We start from the raw sequence: 27,151 nt of genomic DNA, 5'->3' as shown, positions 1-27,151 counted from the left end.
ATAGCCGGTAAAGCAGATTACTTTCATTCACAATATCATATATTGGTCAAACAATTTCCATCTCACATTTTTTTAAAGTAATTTTTTTAACAATTTAGTTTCAAGAGTTGACGGAATTTTAGAAAATTATTATTTTCCTAAAAATTTTCATCTCTCATTTTTTTTTAAAGTATTTTTTACAATTTAGTTCTATAAAATTGGCAAAATTTTTAAAAATTATTATTTTTCTAAATTTACTCTATTAGTAATAATCAATTTTTTTATTTCACAATTTAAAAAGAAAAAAACTTTATAACTTGTTTAATTTTTTAATTTTGCATTATGTGGGACTATTTTTTTATTTACCATTAATTTATTAATATACTTATTTATTTTTAGCTACAATTCAAACTGAGTTAAAGAAAAATACAAAAGAACTTTTGTTTTTAATTTACAAAATTAATATGATACTGATTCTTAATGATATATATTTTTTGTATTTATTATAGAATGTTTTTTTTTAAAGTCCAATCGCCTTGTTCTTTTATAATATAACAGCTGAGAGCTTTTAATTTCGCTTCATTTTTAATTGCACCCAGAATCATAATAATAACAATACTGCGAATTACATATTCAATACGACTCAGCGTTTTGCTTTGAAGGCCTCACACATTTATCGCGAGAGAAGAATTGAAATTGAAACTAGGTCTAGAAACAAAAACAAAAAAAAAAATGTAGAAAAATTACTCTATATCTTTATTATTCTAAATATGAACTATTTTTAAATTTTCCAAAGACATAAGTAGAACGCGATTCTGATTTTTTTTAAATCTCACTTGAACGAAAATATATTTATTTAGAGCAATTATTTTTAATATGTTCCAAAAATAATTTTTCTTTGTTAGAGTAAAAAATTGAATTTAAAATCTATTGAAAGGAAATTGGGAATGAGTTTTATTTTTTTGAATCTATAATTGATAATTTAGTATTGTTTGATGGATATATGAATATAGACTTGCAAGATTGACCTATAGAGTTTGTGGATAATAATAGTGAGAGGTGTTATTATCGTTATCGTCATGGCACATCCGGCATGTCTGTCAGAGAGATATAGTTTGAATCGATTATTCCAGAGAGTTGGAATCGAATGACTTTGAATGTGTATATATATAGACGGAAGCAGACTGATGCCTCTAATGCATGCTTGAAGGAACTAACGAGCAACAGAACTCGACCACGAAAACTCAAAATGGAAATCACAATGCAAGAATAATTCCTATTAAGCAAGCACGTGAATCAATGTACTCGCATCAGTAACCCTTAATTAGTATTGTTTGTATATCACTAGGCTCTAATCATTGCTAAAAACACAAAGGCATCGAACTCAATAATTACTCAATGTATATATATGTCCAAGTCATTTCACTGAAACCTAATTTTACGTGTGAATAAACAATGGAACTTCTTTCTTTTCTAAAATATAATAACATTTTATTGTACATTTAATTTAATTTTTATCAAATCATTCCAACTCGTTGGATAATTATTTTAATTTATTTTACAAAAATTAACTCATTATTTCGAGAAATTTTCGTAAATTATGTGTCAAATCGATTTATCATTTTATATTGTTTGCTATATACTCATTATTAATTAAAAAAAAACAAATAGTAATTAATCTTCCAGTGTAAATTTCTGTTCATTATTTCTGAATGATAATTACGATTCCATATCAAATGAATATAAATCTCTTCAACGTGCGTTAAATTTGTAATTTAAATTACAATGAATCATTAATTTTTGAAAATTAAAAATTATATTCAATTTTCAGTTTAGTTATTGATTTTAGCACTAATTTAAATATTGATAATTGTTTAATAAATATTGTTAATTGTTCTTTAAAAAATCATAACGTTTTTTTAAAATTGTCTACAATGAAAAAAAAATTTAGCTGATTCAAATAATCGGTTACTTGGCTATTATCAAATAATAATTATTTATCGATATTGTCTTGTTTTTACACATGCAATTCAACATTAATGCAAAAACATGATTCTTGAAACGTTTACAAATTTTATATAAAGCCATGAATTAATTTGCATATAGATATCCTCTTTTCACTTAGTAAGGAATTTTTTTTACAAATATCATGTATGTATAAGTTCTTTGTTTGATCTTTTATTTTATGAATATTCGGATTTTAATTTCCCTTTTATTATGCAAAAATTCTGTTTAAATGTTAATTAATTAAGTAGTAATATAATAATGATAAATAAAAATAAATATATATTATGAAAATAAAAAAAATACAATTAAATTATTCATTTACTGATTTTTTAAAGTTATATTTTATATTGAATGTTTATGTTACTCTTTATTTATTTGTTAAAACGTGAAAATAATAAAAAAAAATGTTTAAAAGGAATTTTTAAAGAAAAGTTTCATAATCGATTTTTTTATATTATATTTCTAAGAACTTGACAGGGCATTTTCAATAGTTTTTTTTTCTTTTATCGATAATTCAGTGAGGTCATTTTTAACAATAGTTTTGTTCTTCTTTTATGTGCCAGTACTTTTCTGATTAGCTTTAAAGTAGTTCATTAACTTTAGATAATACAACAGTGAAAAAAATTTATTTCATTCAAATCATTTGAACCCAATAATTAAATTAAATAAACTGTATTTGAACTAATAATGTCTTTATTTGAAACAAATACCATTTAATTGACTTTTAAAAATTTTTTATCAGGGTAATAAGTTTAATTTAATAAATCTAATTTTTGTGAAATATTGAAATAAAAAAAGGTGATAAATTTTTTTTTAAAAATAGCTCACAATCGATGTAAAATGGAAAGTAGGTGACAAAACGTTTATTTTTTCCTTTTTTGCATATTGTATGTTAGGTCAAGTGCGTATTTTAAATTTTTCGTATAGATATTGTTTTTTCGTTACTTCTTTTGTTAAACATTATATCATCGTGTATATAGTTTATATCTTTTGTTTTTTTTGTCACAGAAAATATGTTGTAATCTCTCTGATGTGAGGTTTTGTTCATTTTCTCCACGAGAGTTCACAATGGTACATAGAGAAAGAAAGAGAGAGAAAGAGAGAGAATCTCAGGCCTACTGTATATAAGTTTGCCTGACAACAAGAGTAGACGGTCGATATCATATATATATATATATTGTAAGTTTCACTGTTTTGACCTGATTTTGATATACAATATTGTATAAATAATACATGTTTAAAGATTAAATAGACACCTTGTGTAATTTCTTCGAGGGGACTCGTTGAATTAAATTTAAAGCCAAATGGAACTTTCATTGATTAGGCAAACCACTTCTTCATCAGTGTGTGGAGGTTCTTTAATTTAAATTTTAAATTTCTCTATTAACCAGTCTTCTTGTTCCAATTAAAGCTCAGACAACTTTGTAAAGCAAATGCGAACCAAAAACGGGTTGTTAAATCTGTTTGTAGAGAAAATTGTCATGAATAATGATATCAATTTATTGTCCCACAAGAATTACTTAAAATAGTTTTTCTTGTATCTAAATAGATTTACATTTTTTCAATATTATTTTTATTTCTAGTTCATTTTCTAATGATACAAATGAAACATTTACGCTTTAAAATTTTATTTATCTTTTCAGTATTTACTCGATTGAAATCAATAAAAAAAAGAAACATTTACTGTTTCAAAAAAAGGGTTTATTGACATTTTATGGACTTTGAAATAGTTTAAAACACATTTTAAAGCAAGCACTCTCTCACAATGTGACTGACAAAGGAAGTCTTAGTGCCCTGACATCAACTCTAAAAACCTTTCCAACCTCTCAGACTGCTCTGAACTTCATTGGGGTGGAACCACTTTCTTGCCCTTTTTTTTATTATTATTATTATTATACTTTTTTTTGTTTTTCTTCCATATTGCCGTCTATTAGAACATATATTGTCGCGTTTTAATTTTCTTCTCAAATTTTCAAAAAAAAAAATAAATAAAAAAAGTATTCAAATGCTAAATACTTTACAGTAGTTTAACAATTTTACAGAAAATGACCAATTTTTACTAAAGAGAGACGGAGTGAGAGAGAAGAGCGGGAGTTAAATCCTTGCTTTTATGACTTGGTGTTGGATTTTATAAGGCTAGTTCATTCTTTCGCCTTTTGCGTTCATATTCGCATTGCTGAGCGCAACGAATAATACGGATAATCCTTGGTCTCTCATCGTTGGGAAAAAAGCCTGCTTTCAAATATAAAATCTCAGTAGAAGATTAGAAATGGTGCCAGACACCAAGCCAAATACACGCTCCATTTCATTTGCCGTCTCGTCTTCTGATATATATTTTTTTTCATCTTTATACTTTTGAAAGCCATAAGCATTAAAAGTAGCGATTTTCAGTTTTATGGCTACTTGTGATATCGTAAATCTCTTATACGATGAAAGAGATGAAGAAAAAAAGAAAAAAGTATAATGTGTATGAAACATCACAAATGCTCTCTTATATTTCAAATATATATGAGGAATATGCTTCTTATAAATTAATGTTTTTTTCTATTATTTTTCAATAAAAGATGCAAAAAATTCGATTCACTTTTACTAATTTCAATTCTGTTCAAGTGGAAGTGAAAGTGAGAATAAGAGTGCAGGTGAAAGTGAAAATGAAAGTAAAAATTAGTGAAATTTAGAACTATTTACTGGAAGTGCAAATTACAATTAAATTGAATTACGAAAATTAATGTTTTATCGCCTCAGAGTGAGAGGGTATATGAATTAAAACAGGCGCATAATTAACGTTTCTGTTTTATCATCATGGTGCGCAAACGAAAAGACAAGTGAATAATGTTTTAACAGAGCGACCACTGGAATCCAATAGTGGTCTATAGATCTGTCAAGTTCTCGTATACAATAACGTATTGTTTGTATCCTAGTGTTGAAAAGAGGAAGGAGGGTTTTTAATTAAAATCCACTCGTCAGAGGAAGCTCTTTTCTTTTTGTCAAGTTCAAGCAATGTTATTTATATTTAAATCATTTTTTTTTATCTCTTTCTCTCTTTTCTTTTTATATATATATATATATATATATTTATTTTCCAAACAATTCGCGCATCTAAAGAAATAAGTTTTGTTTTGTTTTTGTTTGCAATAAACTGCATATATCAGATTGATAATGTATTGGAGAAAAAGAAGATATATAGTGTACATAAAATAGTCATCTTTGATTCCTAAAGCTTTTATTTGTTTTCTCTTCCACGTGGAATAATTTTCTGCTTAAAATTTATATTTAATAATTCTTCTCAATGAGCTGAAAGTTCTGAACGTTCATATGAACGAAATATTTTTTTCAATCTTTAAATTATTAAAAATTATGATGACCATGTAAAATAAAACAGTAAATTAAACAATTATTAAATTAATAACTTCTTTTTAGATATTTTAAACAATATTTTGTAATAAAATTCGTACTTAAAGAAGTAGCAAAACAAATTTCGTTCAGATGAACGTTCAAAACTTTTGGCTCATTCTTCTCACTGAAATAATGTAATAAAAAATATAATTTTTTCTTCCAATAAAAATTGGGAATTGCAAAAAAAAATACTCTCTAAATCTGAATTATAGTTCGATAACAATATATATTACAAATAAAACACACAATTTAAAGAAGATTTACAAAAGGTTTCCCCAATTGCGTCATGTATTAGAAAAAACGTTGACTGAGCACGTTTAACTATTTATTCAATTCAAGAAGCATTATTTCAAGGATTGTTTCATTTTATCGCAGTCAAACAAGCGTGAAAAAACTATTGTTCACTATTTTCAGATTAGTTTTTTTTCAAAAAATTCTATCATTATTACCTATTTTATTATTTATTATTATTATATACCTATTTAAATATTTAATTAAATATAAAAGAAAATAATTCTAATTGGTCAGAAATTCAAAAGTACCTGTTTCTTAAACTGACTTCGTTCAAGGAGTAATAATACAAGTAGGAGTAATTAATGGTTTCTCGTAACGTCAAATCGTAACACGATAACGCGTTATCCAAAGCAATTAAATGGCTTTATCGAACAGCAATTATTCACTGTTGGACCATTGTAAAAAAAGAAAATCATTGAGAAAAATTCTTATTTACAAACAAAATTAGTTCGGCTAGATTCAATACATTTTCACATTTAATTAATAAATATTAACCTTTTTTTATTGAAAATATAGGTATTTGTGACATTTAAATAGTGTTTTAATGTTAACAAAAAATTAATTTTCAAGAGTTTTGTCAGTTTTTGTAAAAGTAGTTTTAAAAAAAAGTCTTTTTAGAGAATAATTATTTTTGATAAAATTATTTTCACGTGCTTGATATTATTTTTTGAAAAGACATAATAATTTTTGTTTTTTTGCAAATTTTCAGAAAATTGACGATGCGTGGAAATGAGTTTTGAGGTTGTAAAGTAGGTTAAGCGTTAAGGGAATCGTCATATATGAACAGGGGAAATGACGTTAACGGCACATATCTGGAATTTGAGTTTGCTAACTATATATATAGATGGATTCTGATGGCATCCACATTTGAGATTAACTTGGTTGACGGAAACCAATGAGAATTTAGGTCAGGAATGGAATAACACACGTTGAGTCCATTATTATTTGGTCTCTCTCATAATTATACTGTTTATAAAAAAAGAAGAAATTCTCTTTTTTTAACTTTACATTGAAAAATCTTTTCTTTCCTTTAAAAAAAAAATTATTTGATTTAAATAATCGGTTACTTCACTATTCTTAAATAAATATTTATTTCTATTAAATAATTATTATTTGAGTCAATTAAATTGTATTTGTTTCAAGTATTGTTTATTTAATTCAAATAATAATGACAATTTTATATGAAATGACCTACAAATGAATAATAAACCATTTTCTTTTTTTGAAAGCATTTTTTTTAATTTCAAAATTGGATGCCCATAGTATAGTGTCATATAAGCTTCTTTTTGAGCCAACTTTTATCGCTCCTTGACAACTGGTATAACGTAGACTTCATGACTTTTTCTCTCGACTTTCTACGTATAAGAGAGAGAAATAAATAAAGCACAAGTGCTACGGACATGTTTCAGCAATTCTTGGGTGCAAAAAAAAAATTACGAAACGTCTCTTGGCCTCAATCCAAAGGAGATTTTTTCCCCTTTATAAACGGGGCATAGATGTTTTACGTGTAATTGAATAATTTTAGAATATACACATATTAATGATCAGATGGTTCTTTTTTAGATTCAATTTACTTTTATACACCCTCTCGCTTAAAATACATTATAGAGAGCGGGGAAAAAATAAATTAGCTTCTTTTCGAAATAAAATGTTTCTTACTGGTAAAAAAATATACAGAAAATTCTGAGAATGATTTTTTATTAATTAAAACAAAAAACCGGTATCTTTATCAAAATTGTTTTTGAAAAAACTCTTTATGGAAAAAAATTAAAATTGTAAATTAAAGTTGCCCTATATTGAAGCCAAATGAATGTCAAAGTGTTTAAAAGTAGAAATTATTATTTCAAGATAAATGATTTTCCATTGTGTAGTAGGTAATGTTCAATCAATACATATATTGATTAAATATGTGCACACAGGAAAAAATGACATAGATAGATTCTAGAATAAAAGAAATTAAAATTGATTAATCAATTTTAATTAAATTTATAATTACAATATTGTATTAAATTATGTATAATTAAATAGTTAAACATTGTTTTTCAACTAAATACAAGACTAAATATATAGTTCAAATTCTTTAAATTTTATTTTAGCCCAAATGGATTTCTGATCGCTTTAAATAAAAAGCGTAATGACCTCGAAAATATATGGAACAATCGTTTTTTTGAACTACGTTCATTACAGATGGAAAAAAATTATTTAATATTAATTTCTTTTTTATTTTATTAAATTTCTTTTGTCATGAAAAGAAAACAGATGTTTCCACATTTACTCAACTGTTTTTAAAATTTTCAGTATTGTATTCATGTATATATTTTAATGAGAATCATTATGTCATATTTTTAAAATACATATTTCGATATTAGATTTAAAAAATTATATTCTACGTTCCATTTTTTAAATTTCTTATGTAATTTTATAAAAATTGTGGCCAAATAATTTTTTCCAATTTGTGTTGATTTTAATTATTTTAATAAAAATGAAATAAGAATTTTTTTTTCTTTAAGTGCAGTTGAGGAAATGTTTTTATTAGCGGATAAAGTAAGGCGTGATTGCATGCAGTTATTTCAATTTTCTGTGAATTCCCGAAGAAGCAAGTTTTAACGAGCTGTATATAGTATGCTTGTGAAGCACGTTTATATTATAAGCGATAGTAAAAGGCTTTTTTTCAATTTTAAAAAAACAGACGTTTAATGAATTTAATTACTTGCGGTACATATTTGTCACAAAAAATGTTAATATTTGATAATTAAATGTAAACAAATTTGTTTTTGTCTCTGTGTACTAAACTAACTTTATTTCTGCAAGTAGCGGAGATCAATTTTCTATCGGACATTTCGTGTCTGACTATTGCAGGATTTACTACTTAGAATAATAAAATAATTTAAAAAATTTATAATTTTTACTATAAAGGTTTAAAAAATATTTTATTTTTAATTAATTAATTTTTAAATTAATAAAATTTGGTTAGTTTATGAAAATTACAAACCAAATATATATTTTTTTAATTAATTCATTTAATATTTGCTTTACTTAATCGCGAGATTTCTCAAGTCTACGAATTTTTAAGGTTTCAATTGAAGAATCGTATTTAAAAATCATATTACTTTTGTTTTGTAAACTTTCACGGCTTTGTAATTTAATTATAAACGATCGATTTACAAAAACAAATAGTTTTTATTTTATTTTTTTTTATTAACCAAACTTATTTGGATTTAATTTTCGGTTTGTCTTTATTTTATTTTTTAATCTCTTTTACGAATTTATTAATTTAATTATTAAAAATGATTGTTTTTCATTTTTTTTTTAAATTTTATCACTTGCCATTTTTTTTCTTAAGGCAACAATTGGGGATCAATCACAAAAAATTTGGGTAAAAAAATTTTTTGTTTCAATTTTTTTAATATAAATTTTCGAATTTGTAAAATTAACATTTGGCACTGATAAAAAAATGAACTACATCACGAACGAACTTGTCTAGCCGACGAGTTTCAAAGTTGCGAGCGAACTGTTGGTCCACGTGTTATAGGGTCGTGTGATTCAACGGATAAAACAGAAACTGAGTATTGTAACTGGAGCCATCGCTCGGCAAGTGATTCAAACTTGTCGACAAATTCTGATCAATTTTCCTTTCGAGAATTTGAGGTTGTTAATTTCTAACTGAGGAAAATTGTCGGCAAGGCAGAATTTTTCATTGGAAAATGAAATAGATGACAGGGTTACCGACTTCCGGAAATATGGGAGGCGTACCGACAAAATAAATTTCCATTGAAGTGTAGAAATTCGCGGAAAAATCACTAGAGGGTTAAAAAAAATTTCCAATTTGCGCATGCACACATGAGTTTTTTTTTTTTTTTTTTTTTTTTTTTGAAAGAAAATAATGATTCATTTAATTAAATAATCGAAAAAAGGGAGGGATTGAAAATAAATCTATTATAATTATTTTTGCTAATTTTTTAGTTTTGTAAAAAAGTTGTAAATTTTGAATATTTCCTTTTATACAATTAGAAAAATTATCAATGTGAAAAAACAATGAAATTTTCTTCTTTTCTTTTACACAATATATCATTCTTTCTGTATGGGATATTTTAATTAATTTCATTCGATATGGAACTTACAATAGAATTTTTTTTTAACTGGTCTAATTTTTTTTCATTTCTAAATTAAATTTGTCCATTATTAATTATCTTTTTGGTTACAAAGAAAACAATGTAACGAGTGCATTTTTTCAGTTACTGTAATTTAATTAATTTTATTTTTTCATTTATAAAGTTTTCTTTTTTTTTTAAAATTAAACAAGTATACCATACAATTTTTTTTTGTTCTAAAAGTAAAAGTAGCATGTTTTATGAATTAACTAATCAATTTTGTTAAGTAAATCGTTAATTAATTGCAGTAGCTAATTAATTAACGAAAATTAAGTAAAATATTTTAAAAATTGATTTTTATAATAATTATATAGTAAATTAATTTTACCTTGTTGAGAGTTTCATGACTTGCAACAATGTGTTGAGTGGTGTCAGTGTGAATAACCCTGTCGACAGAATTCGGTCTCGAGATGCCATCAACTTGAGATGAATCTTTTAAGATAGAAGGTGAAGAAGGAACTGGTTCTTCAATACCACCGTGCTTTATTTTCTGCAAAAATAAATTCCAATTTTATATGAAAAAAAAAATTATTAAAAATATTATTAAATAGGCGCCAAAAAAATATTCTTTTTAAAATTACATTTTTTTCGTAAAGAGATCTTTTTTAGAAAAAAAAAATTGTGTATTTTTCTTGCATAATGGGAATTTGTCCGCATGATATTTCTCTACGTGAAAAAACAAATCTAAAGACAATTTAAAAAGTTGTATGCTAAAGCACAACTCGTAACTTTAAAAGTGATGAGTTCATCACCATTGGGTCTAACTTTTATAAAACGCATCTTCATATAGAGAGAAATAGGAATTAAAGAAAAATTAAATCTACCTTATAAAAAATAATTGCAACTTTGTACATTTTTCTAGACAAACAAAAAATTATTAATAATTTTTTTAAGTATAATATATACGAAACAAATAGCAATATTTTTTTTTATAAAAGAACATTTTTTGACTTAAAGAAAGTTGTTACTTTTATACTTTTATACTTTTATCATTTTATTTGTCTAATATTTTGAAATTAATATAAATAAAAATTGAAAAATAAAAGTTATTTTAAAATAGAAAAAACAAATTAGTCAAAAAAAAGTGAAAAATTTCCAGGATCAAATTATAGTTTGGTTGTTGTTTTATAAGGGAACATGAGATGACAATCGACTTCAAATGCATAGAGTTTGATCGACGGTTTTAACACCGCGGTAGGTTATATATATATATATATATATACATTTGGAGGGTTGAGGGTTAATCGTGTGAAATCCAGGATTTATCATCCCTATACTCGACTCGTCGGTCGCAACCCTCGTGGGGGATTCGGATTTGATAATATATACGTGTAGACGTACATGACAACTTCGTAAATTCCAATTGACGTACTATTAGCAATCGCTGTTCAATGCAACGTTTAGATGATAAGCTCTCAGCAAAACATATAAAACATTTTTCTCTCTCTCACTCTATTATGTTCATTCGATTTTTTTTACAATAAATATAAAAACATATTTTATATGGAACTAACAATTACTCTAGTTTTGTATTCTATTTTCCTCCGCGTATAATTTGAGGAAAAAATGAAAGGGCAGCAATTTAGGATATAAATAAATGATAAATATTAGCATAATTTCAGAGAAAAGGGTTTTTCGTGATGAATTTTTTTTTTTTTTTAATTTGTTAAAGTGAAATTTCCAGGAGAAGAGAGCAATTAAACACAGTTACAACATCAAAAGGATAAAGCTCGTGGAAACTTACATGGAACCGATAACATCACATGTGTAGAATGAGTGTGTGTGTGTGTGTGGTTGTTTCGAGTCGAGTGACGGTCATTCGTGTTATTATCCTAGCTAAAATGGTGCACCAGACGTGGCCAATAATCTTCTGCATGGCTTGATACTTCTTTGTTTTCGCACTATATATATATAGTGTATGCGTGTCCATTTAATTGATCACTAAAGCGATCACATCCTGACTTATTCAAGATTTTTTCTTCCTCACCAATTTTTTTTTAAGTTGCTCAAATTTTCGTTATTTTAGACTAAATTTTTTTTTCTAAATAGATATTATATTTTTATAGCTTTATTTTATACACGTTTATATGTATATTTTTCTTTCCCTTTTATTGTCATTATTTATTAATAAATATTGCAAGCATTGCATGTCAATATTGAGGCAACATTGTGGCCATATATTGTGCTGTTTGGGGAAGGTATATAGTGATATAAATATACTTTTAAAGAGAATTGTTACTTTGTGTAAAACAATATTTTGATTATCCTAGGTTTAACGACCATTGAGAGAGGGAGAGAGAGAGAGAGAGAGAGTTGTTGTTTAACAGAATTTGAGTCAATTAGAACAGAGCAGTAGTGGTTATTAGAGATTGTTGGAAGGTTCACTGTAGGTGCTGTGAAGTTTGACCCAACTGTAGTAACCTCGGTAGTTACACACTAATTGTTCCCATTATTTCCCTTCAAGCGTAGGCTACAGGGACGTTACATAAGACTTATTCTAGTTAAGTCTAATTATTTAACGAAAGTTAATTAATGTGATATACTTTAAATTATTTTATATATAATACAGTAGTCTAAATTTTTCATTTCATGTCAGCTCGTTAAAAAAAATTTATTTCATTCAAATAATTGGTTACTTGACTATTAGCAAATAAATATACATAAATTATAATAGAAAAATATTTATTTGTATCAAATAATTATTATTAGTTGAGTTAATTGAAAGGTAGTTTTTTCAAAACAGAAATTGTTAATCAATGCACATATTTATTTGATAACAGACAAGTGTAGCCGATTATTTGAATGAAATATATTTTTTTCAGAATATAAATTGATATATTATTTAATTGAAGAAACATGAAATTATATAATATAAAGGTCGCATTAATATAGAGAATAGTTTGATCCAATTCAATTTTCATGTCATAAACGCATTTATGGTTTTGCCTTGGGCAAAAGAGAGGTGAACAATTGCATCCGCACGTTTTGATGAATTCTCTCCGCGAATTTGTTGAATTTTCTCTGCATATATCATAGTGCAATTAAATTGATAAAACCCTCTGTATATGTATGTGTGTTAATTTTCAAAAATCCTTTTTAATAAGGCACACAAAGTGCTGCTGCAAATAAAAAATATTCCTCCAGGTTTAAAATTATACTAATGAAATTATCATCTCGGAATTTAGCAGCACAATTTGTTTACTACTATTCTTTAAGTTCAAAATATATAAAATAAAATAAAATATCATGCACATAAAATTAAAATTTGTAAATAAAATGTTTTCTGAATGTTTTGTGCTAATCAAGCAATGTAGACTCTCGTCCTTTGGGGTGTCTTGTCACGTCTTCAATTTATATGTCGAATGAAGCTTTTCGATTATTCTCGAGTCTTACGTGCTATACAAAATTGCACCCAAGCGATTTTCCAGGTAGACGACGATCGTCGTAGTTTCTACTATATGCGACGACGCGACGTTCATCACCCCTTGTACTTAATTAAACTTTCCTCCAAGAATCATGGTTTGCCAGCATGGCAAAAAAATTTTTTTTTCTTACCTATCGTCGCAGTCTAGTTACTAATTAAGTTGGCGAATGTCTTCACTTCGATAACGAAAAGTAGTCTTTTCAAACAACAAACTTTAATTTACATCTCTTTTGGATTTTCGCAAGTTCAATAGCACTTTTCTTTTATTTTTTTATCTTTTAAGTTTCGTAATTAAAGAGAGCTTCGTAATCGTACTCAAAAGTATATATACGAAAATGCAAATTTATTTCATGCAAATTTATTTAATAAAATATCTAAAATTTAAGTTTCCAATCTTGATCAATTAGAAAAGTTTTAATCTACTTAATTATAAAGTTTAGGTACTAATTATATTTTGTATCGATCAATGTTCATTTAGTGTGAATAATCTGTTTTTTTAATTATGTACACTGAAAAAAGGGTTTGGTATTGACAACTAAACGTTTGGTATAATAAGAGTAAAATTTGAATAAAAAATGAAACCATATACGAACCTGATTTGAATCTTGGGAATTCGGAACATCAGGACTGACCGACCGGCGGCCGTAGATGTTCATTAATGTTTGGTTTAAGGGGAAAGCTGAAACCGGGCCACCCTGAAAAGAAATTTAAATTTTAGTTAAAAATAACATTTTTCATTTCGAAACATAAATTCAGGGGTCGATTATGTAATTTCATTTATCACTGTGAAACGAAAAGTGAAATTACACAATCTCCATTGAAGTTATAAATGTAAATAATTATTAATATATTCGTTATATAATAATTAAAAATCAATCAATCTTTGTGTTGTGCACACAAAATTATGTGGATTAATTAATATCCTTATTAGCAGCCTTGGATTTATATAGGTACACACAAGGTTCATTAAGAGAAAAGCAAGTTGCTTTCTAATGCCAGTGATTTCTCCACAGTTCTTGACTAAATCTTGACAAATGCATAGAGGCGTACGATTGAAGTTGAGAGACTTGGTGTACGAATTATGGATGGAGTGGTAGAAGCATTCTCGAGATCATCAGCCTCGATTTGCTCGTTTCAAAGTACGCGCCTCAAACGGAAGCTTCGTCTCTCTCTATATAAACTCTCTCTCAGCTTTGCATCGACCTACTTCCGGTTTGATTTCAAACTTCAAACCACTCTAGTAACAGGATAAGTGACTGTGTAAACATTGTGCAAAATCGAACTCAATATATATTTACTCTCTAGCAAAAAACAATTTTCATTTAAATTTCCAAAAATATTTTTTTGCTTTTCTAAAAATTTCTATTTTTTTTATATCGCAATATTTTTGGATATTATATATAAATGAAAGAGGAAAAGATTTTTAACGAAATTTATTGTGTTAACAAATTCCCTAACAAAAGTTATCTTGACGAAGATAGGAGACAGGGAATAACAGACGAGAAGATGAATTTCTACTTTGGTAACAAGAAAGCATATATATATCTACAATATATTGTTGACTTTAACTCTCTGATGCTTGACTGAATACTCAAACCGTGTGGTTGTATATATATATATAAACTTACCAGGTGAAGCCACAACCCTACTTTATTATTCAGAATCCACTTTACAAATTTTCAAATATTTAAACTTTCTATAACCATCTATTTACGAAAATACAAACAATTTTTTTTTATTTTATTCATTTAGGAACATGAATTTTTTTTATTAACATATAAATACAAAGAAAATGTTTTTGATTCTGTCTAGAACATTTTACATTTCAATCGACATGAGCAGAGAAATAATTACTTTTATATTGCGTGTATTTCACGTCAGTTGAAATAGGAAGTAACGTGAAGTTTAATTCTCACATGATTACACAGTCGAGCTTGTGTTTGCACTTAACTTGTTTTACATGTATCACACAGTTTCTAAACAAAATGGTTCATATATGAGATTCATCAAAAAAAAAGAAAAAAAATAGTTTTGAAACTGTTGTTCAATTTAAAACCGTGTGTGATAAACATATTATTAGAAGTGAGATAAATTTTAATTGTTTTTACCAATTTTTAAAAATTAATTATTTTATTTTATTTTACTTATTTTTTTGTGATATAGCTAAATGAGATTAATGAGAGGAAAATAAATTTGGCCATTTTGATTTTTTCCATTGACTGAACTAGAGTTGGCTTATCGAATACAAATTCAAGCCATAGAAGATTTTTCTAGGAGCGTGGAACTCAATTTTGTTTTTGCAGCTCTCTATCGCTAGTCGATTCCGGCTTGAGGAGGACCAGTAAGAGAAAGAGTGCTTTTGAGAGTAGTTTGGAGGTGAAACCGGTGTCTGAGGAGAAAGAAAGGGAAAAAGGAAACGGATACTTCCAACCGTTTCTTGGGTGCATTGCGGTACCAAAGCACGTACCCCATTCCCTAGAAGCAATGAGCGTATATCTCGATAGGTAACTTGGAAAGAAAAGCCATGGTATAAACCTGCACCTCTGGACAGAGATATTAGGTACGATCACTGGACATGGGAGAAATTCTTCTTTTGGAAAGAAAGAGAGTGAGGATTTTCCTTTAGACGTACTATTCAAAAATTTTCTCTACATTTGGATAATTATTTTATTTTTTTGCCAAAAGTATGAAAATATTAAAAAAAAGATTCTCTAAACAAGATGGTTACAATTTTTTTTTTGCGCAAGCTAGAAAAGAAACTTAATGACGCAAATTTTATGATAAAAAGTTGGAGGAGTAAAAAAGCATTAGGAAAAGTGGAGACCTCGATAATGGTGAAGATACACCTCGTTGATTTTGAATTATTATTATTATTAGTGGTAGTAGTAATAGTGAGAAACTTAAGAAGAAAAAAAAGAATCCTGGGATATATAAGAAACACAGTATAGATAACGTAAAATAACGATCTTATTATGAAACCAACAGCTGGTTCCAAGGTATATTAGAAATTCGATATTTATGTGTGCTTTTCTTAAGTTTCCAGTAGAATGAACTGCTCTTGTTAGACTTGCGGTTTTCCAAAGCAAAGGCATTGTTATACCCTTCCTATACTTCGTCGATAGCCCCACACACAAACATATACCACTGTATTATGTATGAACTGCGAAGGGAGCTGTTAAGCTTCTAATGGCTGACCATCCCAATATTTTATGAGCCCAATATGCCAATTTTGCGCCTCTAGTCGTTGGAAGAAGGAAAAAAACGACGACGATAAAGAAAAAATAATATTTTTGATAACAATTTTGTCTTGATATTATTTCGACTTTAAGATCCTGTGAAATAATTATTGCAACAATATTTTAAATGGATTAATACAAAGCCAAACAACAATTAATATTTTGAGTAAAAAAAAATTGAGTAGTGTGGTTGGCTCTCAGAGGAAAAGTGGGAGGGAGAATAAGCTTCTCATTGGCTTCAAGGACGAAAGTCCCCACTATATAGACATATAAAAGTCAATTATCCCTTTCTTTTAATTCTTGTAAACGTAAATTATTTACCTCTTCTACAAAGTGTCGTATTTTTAATTTTTGTATTTTGCTTATTCCACTTTATATAAATAATACTCTTATAGCGCAAATTATGTTGGCTACGAATATAATCCACTCTGATTAAGTTTGCGAACAACGTATATATATATGTGGTTTGTCCATTCTATTTATTAAGCATTAACTCATTCAGGCAAAGATGATTGGATTTTCCTATACGTTTACACACAAGGGGGATAAGCAAAATCCAAAATGAACTTTTTTTCATTAGTTGAAATTCAAAAAAAATTATTCTCGTTTTCTCTTAGTCATTATAAAGTTTTATAAATACAAATTATGTTTTGCTTCAAATAACTGTCTAAATCTGAATCTAATGGGACTGTTCACAAAATACGTAACGCTTTCAGGGGGAGGGGGTCAAGCTATTTGTTACTAGTAAAATAACTAATTATTTGTAAAAAGTTACGAATTTTCAGTTGAAAAATAACTGAAAAAATAGTCCCGAAATTTCAGTTATTTGTACCTAACGTAAAAGTTAAAATTTTTTTTGATGTTTCTTTATTTTTTGCACATAAAGAGAACATATGGTAATTGGAATATTAAAAGGTTCAATTTTCCTGTTTCTCTTTTCTGACGCTTCTAATATTCTTCGTGATCGGGTAATATTCAGATTATCACATTTTCTGAAAATGGCTTCAGCAGCAGCTTCCGTTCAAAGTCCCATTGATTGAAGCTGACGCCAAGCGGACGATGTAGGCTGAGAGTGAGAGAGAGATTCAGGACAAGAGCTTCCGGTGCTCTTTGCATAATATCGTTGAAGCTAACGTCACATGACTTTGTCATCGTTGTCTATGTATACTTAGCGCGTGTGTGTTACACTAAGCGACCACAAGGACTTATCGTTACAAAAGTAAACTAAATATCTTGATCAAAATTAATTATTAAAAATTTGTTTATAAAAATTGAAAACTTTTTGTCTGATTCGTTAAAAATTATAAAAATATATTTTAATGAATTTTTTTTTCTTTTTATTTAATAATTATTGTAATGTATAAAAGTCGTTAAAAAAATGAATTAACGATTATTACATGTGTAAAATTTTGCCTTATAGTACAAAAGTCGTAAAGTATTTTATTTAGAGATGTTATATAATGCTTGCAACATTGAGCATCATAAAAAGTGCATCATCTCTTTCATTAAAATAATAAAACGAGAATTTTGCCTTGTATTTAATTTACAATGCAATAGCACTTTCTACCTCAGTTCCACCTCCCTACTTTCTTTCTACTTTCTTCACTGCAAACGTATAAATTTTGTTTAATTGAAATTTTCGAGTTTTATGTAATTTAATTACTGAAATGTTGTTATATACATTTTTAAAATATTACAATGAAAAAAAATTTATTTGATACTACTAATTAAATAGCAAAGATTTGAAAAGTCAGACGAAATGTAAATTGACTTTTACTACTGATTTTTTAAAACTAATTTGATCTACTAATAAAATTACAAAAAATGATCAAAAGATTATTTATATGTATATTTTTTTCTTGGCATAATCAAACGATTGCATAAAATATTTATATTAATTTGATACATAAATGTAGCCTTCTTAAGCGAAGGCACCTCCTAAAACTGATAATACGTTTACGAGGTAAACTTCGTGTGTAGGACAATGTTATCGCCATAAAGTGGACGCACGAATAGTATGGGTAACCGGTGTCCAGAAAGTGAATTTAGCTTAAGTGCATCGCAAGTACTGCGGGAGATATATATAGTGTGTGCTACTTGGTCTCAAAGGGTTATGGAGTGTTCAGGTCATGTCACCATAGATTATGCTAGTCAACAACAGCAATATAGTATATGTGGTACATTTATAAAATACCCTACCTACATATCACCACTATTATTTATTTATATTTAATCACAGGTTTACAAGAAAAGTGAATAAAAAATGCCCTTTAGTGCAAAAGCACATTATTATTACTATAAATATTATGAAAATAAATTTCGTTTTTTTATTGTTGGATAGTAAATATTATAATTCTGGGAAAAAAAAGGTTATTAACACTTGAATAGGTTATATATGATTATGAGATGATGAAATATGAAAAAATCATTTACGAATAATAATTGGAATTTTAAAATTGGAATTATATATATATAATTGAGAGCTAAATTGTGTATTTTCGTATTTTTCCTCTCTTTTCTGTTTTTCGAATTGCTATAAATTATTCGCTACAGGCTATGTCGCGCCCCTCTCTTTCTATATATATGTATATATATATACCAATTTCATTTCGTTCGATTTAAGCTCGAGTTACATCGCTCGTTGAAAAATGTACACTTGCAAATTCAACAGCCAGTCCTGAACTCTGCCACGCAGAAAATCAAGGACGTTAAAACGCCAAGAGCATTTGTATTCGAAAACCCTTATACGTATGTAACTTTATTGCATTCCAAATCAAAGTCGAATTCGATTTTAGTATATAGCTATATACTCGAAATGAATAAGTAAAGTATTACTTTTCTTAGAAAGAGATTTGAAATTTATTTTTTGAAAAATAATAAATTGGTAGATACTTTTATGGTATACAGTTTTTGGAAAAAGTTGCAATAAACACCCATTTTTTATTATATAAGTGTTTTTTTTTTATTTTTTATAGCATATATCCAAAAAGCTCGTTAAGAGAAGTGTAAACAAATGATTGAATGCAAAATCCGAAATTGAAATAAACTGTTTCCTTTTTGTTTGAGTTTAACTATGATTAAAGGAGATGAATAATTATAATGGAGTTTAAATAATTTGATAGAAGTAATTTTTGAATGCTGAATTAGAATAAATTACAGTTTGCATAAAGAGAAAGAGAGAAGAAGAGAGAAGTTGATTGAGAACTGAAAGTCACAGTTAAGGATATAATGAGATTGGCAGCTGTGCGAGTGTAAGTTAACGGAGCTGATCGGATAGTTTGGAGACTTCAAAGTAGAACGAATATCTCCTTTAGATCGTCAAACTTTATAAATGGGTGAGTTGTATGAAACTGATACAAAAGAGAGAGAGAGAGAGAGAGAGAGAAAAGTTTTTCCACACCTTATACATAACATAACACCATTAATTACTGATTAATAACCTAAACGATTTTAGTAAAAGTCTTTACTGTTCAAAGTACGCTCTTCAAACCAGACAACTACTGATAAATATTACTAAAATTTAGTGTCTGACTGAATATTGACTTGCACTACGGATTAAATAGCAAAAAAATTGAGAAAGCCAGACTTAAAATTTACTTTTACTACTGAAAAATTGTAAAAATGAAAGTCTGACTAATTATTTACTTTTACTACTGATTTTCTAATTTTCTAATTATGTCTGACTAAAACTGATTTGATCTGCTAATAAAATTACAAAAAATTATCAAGTTTGACTAATTGTTTACTTCGACTATATTAATAAAATTAGAAAGATTTAAAAATTCTGAATGAATATTTTCTTAATCCAAGTTGAAATTATCCAAAAGTTATGGAACATAATATGACATTTTGCTACTTGATAAAATTATTACCTTTCCATACATATAGTTATTTATATTAATATTCTCGTTGTTTTATACGCGTTGTATTAAATTATAAACGAAAATAAATTACCGACAGCGTAATAACATGCTATCATTTTACGCGGGTAAAGAATTATTGACATTATATATATATATATGTATATAAATATTCTCGCGTTTATGAGTAATATTTATTAGCGATACATAATGTTAATATTTTTGCAATTAAATGCGAAAATTATTTTTAACGCATTTATAAAATAAATGAACGTAAGATTTTATGATATTATATAGTTACACATAAAATTAAATTACCTCACTTTAAATTATTTGCAAAAAGCATCATTAAAGTTAATGAAAACTTAGACATGAATATAAGTGAAATATGTAATATTATATATTTGAAGTGTTATAGAGAGTAACGTATAATCTTGAGGTAAACTTAATTAAACTTATCATCTTAATTTTAATATAAATTCAAATAAACAAAAATATATGACTTTAATAACTATTTTAATTTAGAAGTTTACGTTATTCTTTGAAAAAATAAAAAGTTAATATTTTTTTATTTTTCAAAAACAAAAATCATCTGTATTAAAAATAATATTTTTTAGTCACAGATCATTTTTATATAATATACGTTAAAAATACACTCTTCATAATTTTCCCAATATTTCTTCGCTAAAACATATTCCTTTCTTCACATATTAGAAAAATTTATTTTCTCAATACAATGAAATAGTTTTTGATAACGATTATATTATATATTTTGTTAGTTGAATTTCGTTCGTCTTCCGGTCACTGGGAAAAATTCCATTCAAAAAGATAAGAGAAAAACTCTTCTTGCTCAGACTTTTCAGTTTCCCCTGGAGAGAAAACTGGAGACAGCTCACAACTTGGTCAAAATAGTAATGCACGAGAAAAAAGGGGGAGGGAAGAATATATTTCTGTCAGAAAAATACTTTCGATAGTATTATATACATATATATATATATATATATATATATTGACAATAGATTTTCATATAATCGCAATAAGCTCGACAGAAAAGTTTTCTGCCTTATATAACTTCGGGAGTGCTCGATTTTTTTTAATTTGAGAACAAAAATATTGTAAGAGTGTTTAACATTTTTTTTGGTATTTTAGTAAATTTTTTTTTGTTTCAAGAGTGTTCAAAATTCTTAAAATTTCATCGTTGAAAATATACATCAATAACAGACTAAGGTAAGAGATATATATATATTTTTTAATAATTACAATTGTTACTTTGATTGATAATTGTTTTTCTACTAAAAAAAATAAAAAATATATTACTTTTTTGTTACATAAAAATTTTTAAGCTCACAAAATCATTGTTTAAATGCATTAATTACAATTTAAAAAATTTTAATGTCCTTTTTTAAATTTGAAAAACGTGTTTTTCTTGTTTTAATTAAGTTTAAGTGAAAAAGAGGTCGGTGAAGTTCACATCGATTACGATCATCGAAATTTTAAAAACCAAGATACTGCATAAGTATAATGTTTTTTGAAGTTTTTTGGAATTTTTTGTTGTGTTTATGCAGTATCTTGGTTTTTAAAATTTCGATGATCGTAATCGATGTGAACTTCACCGACCTCGAAAAAGTTGGATTCGCCCTTTCATTTTACCCAGTTAAAATTTAATGGTTCAACTATTTGAAAAATATTTACTGTTTAACATGGAAAGACCATTTGAAGTTTTAGTTGCATAACATTAATTTATAAAATTAGTTCGATTTCACTGAATCGTGCTCGTGATATACAAACACAATTACAATTAATTATTGTAACCTACGTTCATTAACAAAATAAATTTCTAATGTTTACTTTCTAATATTCTAAAATAGAGAAAAATTAATTAAATTTTTTTTTTATTTCTGAATTAAATATATTAAATTAAATTATTATTTTTTCTTTATTTAAAATGAAAAAGCCTCTTATTATAGAAGTCAAACTTAATGTTATACGACATTTATTGCTCTCATAAACGTTTAACATTTTATAAATGTTTATTGAAAAGTTTATTTACCCTTTTTTTTTCATGGCCGATATAAATGTTGACTCTAAAGTTTCTAAGTTTACGCTACACCTATCTCTTGCAAGATATTATGTACGTCGTTTTCTTTTCAAGTATCGTGTGAAAAATGCATAGCGCACGAATAAGTGCGAAGTAAAAACTAGAAAGCACAATCATAAAACTGAAGAAACTTATATAAAAAATATAACTTTATTTCACAATTTCGAGCTAGGGGTTTCTTTCCTTTTTTAAAACATTTTTTTGTCACGATTGTAAATATAAATATAGATACATTTTTTCACATGTTTTATTCATTAACCAGATTGACGAACGTACACCATGTGCATGTGTGTGTGTGTGTAAGGATTTATTCGATATATTTGAAATTCACCCTTTCAATTTATTACCCTCCGGATTACTCAAAGCTGAATTTATTATTTCAAAAATCTGTATCGAAAGTTTGCTTTTCTAGCCAAGTAAATTAACGATATAAAACACTATATACATGTATATTTATATGTAAAATTCACAGTTTCGCATATGCAATATAAACAAAATTTCAATTTCCTGGCTCAGATAAAGTTAAATCACTGATAGTGATATTAATTAAAAATAAATATATATGTATATACATACTGAAGGAAAAAAGAATCCAGAAATCTGATAATGGTGAAATCTTTCGTTGAAACAAAAAAAGGAAAAAATTGTTAAAGAACAATTCATTTTTTATAAAGAAAGTTTTGACGCATTTTCTTGCGATTCTACTTTACATAATGTCTGGAAAATAAAATATGTACTGTAACGATATATATATATATATATATATATATATATATATAGAATAAAATCATAATAAAATAAGGTTCACTGAATTTTACGCATGAGACACTTTAAGTAATTCACATACAATACATGGAGGCCCAAATGTGCATGTGTTTATAAAATCGATATCAAAATCGAGAGAGAGAGAGAGAGACATTAAAGGAACATTAAATCCGTCGGTTACGATGAAATTACACGCCAGCAATTTACGAGGGTTACGTTGGCGCGTGCTTCACCTTCTATGTCAACGTTAAGTCCAATAAATGAAATGCAGATTACATCAATATGACCGAAATTAGATATATCCAATATCAGAAATTCCTAATGTTATGCCACGATTCAAACGGAAGCTATATTTTATACCTATAGATAATAGTTTTACAAAAATTTGAAAATTTTGAAATTTGTACTACTGAGAAAGTTATAAAAAATGTACCAAGTCTGACTAACTATTGACTCATACTACTGACAAAATTACAAACGTTTTAAATGTCTGACTGAATATTTACTTATACTACTAATTAAATTACAAAAAAATGTAAAAATTCTGTCTATGGGTTTTTTTAGTTCGAAGGGTAATGATCATAGTAGAAAACGAATTACGAAGAAGAAATTAACTAATTAGATTTCAATCAAGAATAGACATTGTTACATAAAAAGTAGTATAATATAGTGATCAGGTTTTGAGATTTTTATTGTGTTAGTAAATTTGACAAAGGATTGTAAAACTCAATTTTAATTTTTTTTTCTAGTCCTTTTACTATGAGAAAAAAATTTTATCGGTCTTATGAACGATGACTATATATATATAGTTAAGCGAATTTGAGTCGCAGACTAGAGAAAAAGAGGGTTTCATCCGCTTCTCTAAAAGGCGCACATGAAATGCGATAAAATGCACTCTCTCTGTGAAATAAGGATGAGAAAACGAGTGAGAGAGGATGAGGGAAGAACAGAAGAATCGTTAGGGGAAAAAATTATATTCCAAGAGGTTAATCTTAATAGAGTGGAAAATCTTACGACGATGGCAAAATCATATAAGTGGGCTTATCGCGCATTAAGATGAACTTTAATTCAATTAGACTCGAAGCAATTTCACCATCACCAACATCAATTAATTTAATTCCAAATGAATTTCGATTGTCAATTTTAATTGTGCGTGTAAAGTACCTAAATTTAAGAAAAATTGAATCGAAAAAATGAGGTTTTTAGAATAAAATTTAAGAAAAGAAAAATGGTTAATAGAAGTGACAATGTATGTATAAAGTATATATATATATAGTGGAGATGCTTTTGTTCGCGACATTCGTTCAATGTTGTAAAGCAGAAAATTTTAAATTGCTCTTTAGTCGCTTCGTCGCGTTGCCCGTTGATTCAAACTAGTTTGAAAACTTAAATTGCTCTTGTTGTTCAGGTAAATATGCGCGAAAACTTGATAGTGACAATGCCAAGAATTTAGAGATGAGAAGCTGATGAAATAAACTCATAGAGAGAGAGAGAGAGAAGAAAACGTATATGCGTAATAAGAAGTGAAATCATTTTATATACAAGAAGGTAAAACTAATTTTCTCTTTCTCTAATTTTATGATATTGTAAAAATAAACGCAAGTTACCGATTATTTGATTAAAATTTTAAAAAATTTTCTTTTCTGTTATAAATAAATAAATCTAAAATAAATAATTATTTTTCATGTAAATTGAGAAAAGTATGATAATAAAAAAACATAATCACATTGTTTTCTCTTTTAAATCAATTAAATTATAACGAACAAATCCTTTCCGTATATATATAGCGAAGAAAAATGAATACACATGAAGAATTGATATAAAAATTTCATATTCCCTGGGATTTGATTATTGCAAGTCGATTTATTCATGAGGTGTGGATAGAGAAATTCGTGTAATATTAAAATGTATGAGGAATACTGTTTATGTTGCAGTTTTTATCAGATGGCTTTACGTGCAGAAACTGTAATACATACACACACATATATATATATACAATATATACGTATTTCGATAAAGAAAACCAATATTTCTTTCACGACAGATGAAATACAACCGTTGACGATGTTGCGATGATGTATATTCCCTATATAGATATGGAAAACTTTTCTATTCCCATTAATTGCGCCAATTGTTTTTCAATTCAAAAATAAAAAAACTTTTTCTGATTCTAAAAAAAATACCATCTTTAATAATAATTATTTAATACAAATAAATATTTATTTGATAAATTTCAAGTAACTGATTTTTTGAATCGAATAAATTTTTTTTCATTGTGTTTATCGCGGCGTATTCTTGTGAACATTCCCAGACATGTCGATAAATTTGGAAGTCTCACACGAATGCGGAAGGAAGAAAAAAAAATATAAAAGAAAAGAATCGATGGAAAGTGCGAGAGAAAGTGTGTGAAAAACGGTGGAGTAGATATGTTGAAGGTTTGAAGACGAAGATATAAGATGGTTTGCGTGTTAGAAGGGAGAGGGGTAAGAGAAAGAAAAACAAAAGGAAGAAATAGAAGATAAAAAAAGAAAGAAGAAAAATCTCAAGTAAGGGGAGAGACAAAGACAGAGGTATAGTAAATTGAGAGAGACGTTTTTCAAAGGACGATTTTTCCTGGTGGGCAAGACATTTCAAAGATGTTTTCGAATGTTTCGACACGAGAGTTTCGCAGCAGCCTTTCGTGGGGAGGGTCCATTTAAAGTTCCTTGAATCTATGTGAGAAAAATCGCTATGCATTTATCAATGACGAAAAATTTGTAAGTGTGTGTGTTGGGATTATATACTTTCTTTTCCGTTTCGTCAGCGCAAGTAAAATGAAATTTATTCCTTAAACTTGATAATAGAAAATAAATAAATAAAATCATAGTAAAAAATGAATATAAAAATCACAAAAAAAACTACGAATTCTGATAGTTTTTCATTTAAATTCTAAATAATATTCTTCTAACTAATAATAAAAATTGAAAAGTACAAGAAAAAAATTTTTACATCCTTTTAATATTATTTTACACATTTTTCTAATCTTTGCATTCTTCTTCTTTTTTCATTTTTTTTCTTATCTTATTCAATTTACATTTTTACTCTATCCTACTTTATGCCTTTTTTATCTTTTAATTTTTTCTTTACTTTGCTCTTCATTTTTTTTGTAATCTAGCTTTTTTTTACTTCTCTTTTTTATTTTTTCTCATTTATTATAAAAAAAATCCTTGTTATCTTTACTTCTTATTATAATTTTCATTCTCTCTTTTTTAATTGTTTTATAATAAGGGCTAAATTATGATTAGATTAATTTTTTTCATGTAGTCATTTTACTGAAACTTTATTAAAAGAATAAAGTGATAATTTTAAGTTTGACAACGAATGTCTATAATTTTAGATATAATTTAGTTCGAAGGAAAAATAATGTAGATAACAAAAGTTAAATTCGTTTGAAACTGAATATCCAGACAAAAATAATTACAAAATTGATTGTGCGTGTTAAAAATCATCACTGTCTCTAGTTCTTCGTCTCATGCTTATTTATATTATATGACAAGATAAAACGTTTCTTTATTGCTGAAGATAAATGCACGTTGTTAATAATTTAAAGAATAATTTAGTTTTAAGTAAAATATTAGTAGAAATAATAGAATTATATCAGTAACTGATTTTTTGTTATCAAAATAGTTATTTTAAAGCAAAATATAAATATAGTTTTTTTAATAAAATAATATGAAATTAAAAAGGAAATATAGTAAAAATGAAGTTATGGTTACTATATATATAGTATTGAATAAAGAAATTGCTTTATTAAAAGATAATAGATTTTTTCGAAATTTTAAGGTCTTGACAAACATTTGCTCTCGCAAATTGTCAAGAATCTTTTATTGACTCAAGACATTTTAAATTTTGTCGTCTGCATAATAAAGGAAGTTTGAGATGAGCTCTCGAAAGAATCTTCT

The 27,151-nt window shown here is 26.8% G+C and overlaps 1 protein-coding gene across 7 annotated transcripts in view; it reads right to left on the bottom strand.

Moving 5' to 3' along the window:
- LOC127278266 (disks large 1 tumor suppressor protein) overlaps positions 1-27,151 on the bottom strand; it is a 157,198-nt gene that overhangs the window by 109,850 nt on the left and 20,197 nt on the right. For all 7 annotated transcript variants that reach the window (XM_051299884.1, XM_051299886.1, XM_051299887.1 and 4 more), the window contains exons 3-4: positions 13,845-13,946; positions 10,156-10,317 (exon numbers count right to left, since the gene is read on the bottom strand). In XM_051299884.1, the coding sequence (XP_051155841.1) occupies positions 10,156-10,317; positions 13,845-13,946 (264 nt within the window). The remainder of the gene's footprint in view (positions 1-10,155; positions 10,318-13,844; positions 13,947-27,151) is intronic.

The sequence above is a fragment of the Leptopilina boulardi genome, unplaced genomic scaffold (genome assembly GCF_019393585.1).
Source record: "Leptopilina boulardi isolate dan_hultmark-lab unplaced genomic scaffold, ZJU_Lbou_2.1 LbouV2_202, whole genome shotgun sequence".
NCBI lineage: Eukaryota > Metazoa > Arthropoda > Insecta > Hymenoptera > Figitidae > Leptopilina > Leptopilina boulardi.
The sequence above is the reverse complement of the archived record's forward strand: the minus strand, read 5'-3'. Positions and strand labels throughout refer to the sequence as shown.